The sequence below is a fragment of the Dictyostelium purpureum genome (assembly GCF_000190715.1).
Source record: "Dictyostelium purpureum unplaced genomic scaffold DICPUscaffold_547, whole genome shotgun sequence".
NCBI lineage: Eukaryota > Evosea > Eumycetozoa > Dictyosteliales > Dictyosteliaceae > Dictyostelium > Dictyostelium purpureum.
This window is the reverse complement of record NW_003519881.1, coordinates 1-3,772: the sequence shown is the minus strand read 5'-3', so window position 1 is coordinate 3,772 and position 3,772 is coordinate 1. Positions and strand designations below refer to the sequence as shown.

The window sequence follows — 3,772 nt, the reverse complement described above, 5'->3', positions numbered from 1 at the left end:
ATGACCATTCGTTGCTTAACATTAAAGGAAAACATAGAAGAGTTGAAAACAAAAGTGGTCAAAAAATAGTTTTCGATATAGATATTTTTAATACCTTCAAAGCCAAAGATTTTAGTAATGATATGCATTTTCTAAGGTGTGAGAGTATTTTCCAGAGTCAAAACTACCTTCTTTTTCAGCAATTTCTATTTAGTAATGTTCAATTGACTGTTTGTCCATTTTACTTCTAAAATAAATCATTTCATTCCACATGCCGAGTATAAATGATATGCATTTTCTAAGTGTTGTTTGGACAAGTTGAACATATTGAAATTATATTTTGCTTGGGATGATCTAAGCATTTGATATCATATTGTTGATTATATATCATTATTTAGTATTTAAATTTAGTTTTTTAAAACAGTTATTTATAATTTAAAATTGTTATAAAAACAATAAATTTTTTATATAAATTTACACTGAGCACGATTTAATTTTTAATAATAAAAAAAAATAAAAAAAAATTAAATTAACACCAAATTATTTTTTCGGGTAACTTAAAAATTTTTTTTTGTGGAGTTAAAGTCCACATTTTAAGTTATTGGGAAACTTAAAAGTGGTTTTTAATTTTAAAACCAATACTTTTATTTATGATAAATTATAAATTAAAAATAAAAATTTCAAATATGGGAAAAAAAAAATTTTAAAACAATAAAACAATTATTTTTTATAAATAAATATTATTTAACTTTTTTTCACTAAAATATCATAATGAATTCGTGCAAAATTTAAAAAAAAAAAAAATTGGAAAAAAACTAAATTTTTAATAAAATCAGATTTTTTTTTTTTTTTTTTTTTCCATATATTTTTTGATTAACAGTTTTGGGTTTTTTTTTAATTTTTTTTGCATATTAAAATTTTTTTTTAATATAATTATAAATTGTAACATCGATGTTATTATTTCCAATCCATAAATAACAATTAACAAAAAATACAACTTTACATTATATTGTATGATATCTTTTTTTTATCTTTTTTTTTTCATATTAAATTTTTTTTTTTCTAATTTTGTTTAAAAAAAATTTTGGAGGTTTAATTTTTTTTTGCAAAAATTTTTTTTTTTTTCAATAATATTATTATTCATTGCAACATCGGTGTTATTATTTCCAATCCCTAAATAACAACTAACAAAAAATACAACTTTACATTATATTGTATGATATCTTTAAAATATTATCTAAGGAATTTCCTGTTTAAATTTATATCTTAAAATATTGCCTGTCAAAAATCTTATTTTAGAAAATACATTTAGAATTTTATTTTGTTGTTTAATATCTTACTTTTACCACATACTACAATAACACAATATCATTTTTCAAACACCTGAAGGAAAGCCAATCTGCACTACCTTTCCACTTTTTGGACAACAATAAACCAATAAGGTTAAAGCTGATATACTTTATTTACAACTATAAAATAAATTTCTAATTTCTTTATTAATTGGTATACTAATTTGTTTTTCAAACCAAACTACCATTGAAAAAACATAAAAATAAAAAAAAACAAGATATAATCCAAAAATCAATCATGATAATTGTCAGAAAAGTATTTGCTAGAATTAAAAGATTTTCAATGACAAGCAATACTTTAAGATATAAATTTAAACAGTCTTGATGGGCAACCTAAAAGGAAAGGATAAAATTTTATTTGATGGCTTAAAAATATCCTATTGTTGTTTACGATAATCTAAAAATATTTTTATTTTTCTTAAAAATTTTATAAAACTGTTAAATTAATTAGGAATTTTCTTTTAGATAGTATGAATCAATGGTATGTACAGTTGCAATTTAGAGATTAGAAATAATAACATCGATTACAATGAATAATTATATTAAAATTATTGAAAAAAAATTGTATATACTACAAGAATTTTTAGATTTAAAACATTGTTTCACTTTTGGCAATAATTTAAAAGTGTAATAATAGATTTGATAATTGCAATAAAGCAGAATTAATGTACCATTAAAATCATATGATTGCACCAATGGTCTTAGATGGTTCGGAATAACAAATTAGTATACTAATTGATAATGGCAAGCAATTCTATTTATATCTATAAATTTAAACAAGGAACTTTTTTATTTTGGTAATGTTTTAAAGATATCATATGATAGAGTGTATAGATGCGTAAAGAGCTAAATATTAAAGTACTGTAGTTAGGTAATCTAATGGGTCGCTAGTATCCCCATAATCTCAAGAATTGGTTTTGATGGTAATCTAGGTTAATTATAAAAAGGGTTTCATATTCAAGTATAAAATTTACAAACGAAATCAAAAGTTTCAATAAAACAAAATTTTATAGTACAGCATATTTATTTATTTCTTTTTTTTATATAACATTTATTTTATTTTATTCGATTGTATATAATTGTTTTAATTTCTGTCTCCAGATAAAGAGTCTGGTATTGGATGTTGATCAGTTGATAACTAGTTCTATTTGAGGAACCGATTGAACAACAGCATTTAAGATATCTATCGTTTACAAGATATCCGAATTTTATTTTTTTATTTTATTATATTTTATTATATTTTATTATATTTAATTTTAATTTTATATTTTTGGATGTTCGTAGTTAGAGAGATATTCAATTGTTTGATCGGGGTTTGAAATGGAGTGAGGTTCTAAAGGATATACCACATCACCAATATAAATATTAGTTATAGAGTCAGGGATAATACCTTTTGTAAAACGTTGAGAGAAACCATTATCAAATATAAGAGTAGTAAAATAGTTTGGAATTGAACCAGGCATTAATTGATACTTAATGTTATCTAAATACAAGTTTTCAATGGTGGGTGGTATAAAATCAAGTGGTTGATCAAAACCATCTAGTAAAGATAAATGTGTAACTGTTTTTGGGATTGAATCAGGTTTTAATTGATACTTGGTGTTTTTCAAATACAACCATTCTACGGTGGGTGGTATAAAATCAAGTGGTTGATCAAAACTGCCTTCTAAAAATAAATGTTTAACTGTTTTTGGAATTGAATCAGGTTTTAATTGATACTTGATGTTTTCTAAATGCAAACAATCTATGGTGGGTGGTATAAAATCAAGTGGTTGATCAAAACCATTTTGTAAAGCTAAATGTGTAACTGTTGTTGGAATTGAATCAGGTTTTATTTGATACTTGATGTTTTCCAAATACAACCATTCTACGGTGGGTGGTATAAAATCAAGTGGTTGATCAAAACTACCTTTTAAATGTAAATGTTTAACTGTTTTTGGAATTGAATCAGGTTTTAATTGATACTTGATGTTTTCCAAATACAACAATTCTACGGTGGGTGGTATAAAATCAAGTGGTTGATCAAAACCATTTTGTAAATATAAATGTGTAACTGTTTTTGGAATTGAATCAGGTTTTAATTGATACTTGATGTTTTTCAAATTCAACCATTCTACGGTGGGTGGTATAAAATCAAGTGGTTGATCAAAACCATCTTGTAAAGTTAAATATTTAACTGTTGTTGGAATTGAATCAGGTTTTAATTGATACTTGATGTTTTCCAAATACAACAATTCTACGGTGGGTGGTATAAAATCAAGTGGTTGATCAAAACTACCTTTTAAATATAAATGTTTAACTGTTTTTGGAATTGAATCAGGTTTTAATTGATACTTGATGTTTTCTAAAAGCAAAGAATTTATGGTGGGTGGTATAAAATCAAGTGGTTGATCAAAGCCATTAGGTAAAGCTAAACGTGTAGCTGTTGTGGGAATTTCTAAATG

The 3,772-nt window shown here is 23.8% G+C and overlaps 1 protein-coding gene across 1 annotated transcript; it reads right to left on the bottom strand.

Annotated features, from left to right (window-relative positions):
• Positions 1-2,590: 2,590 nt before the first annotated feature.
• DICPUDRAFT_84843 (uncharacterized protein) lies at positions 2,591-3,765 on the bottom strand (the record flags this gene model as incomplete). The annotated part of the gene is made up of 1 exon (XM_003294320.1): positions 2,591-3,765. A coding segment is annotated over one exon (1,173 nt), but the record flags the coding sequence as incomplete, so codon positions are not given.
• Positions 3,766-3,772: the final 7 nt, after the last annotated feature.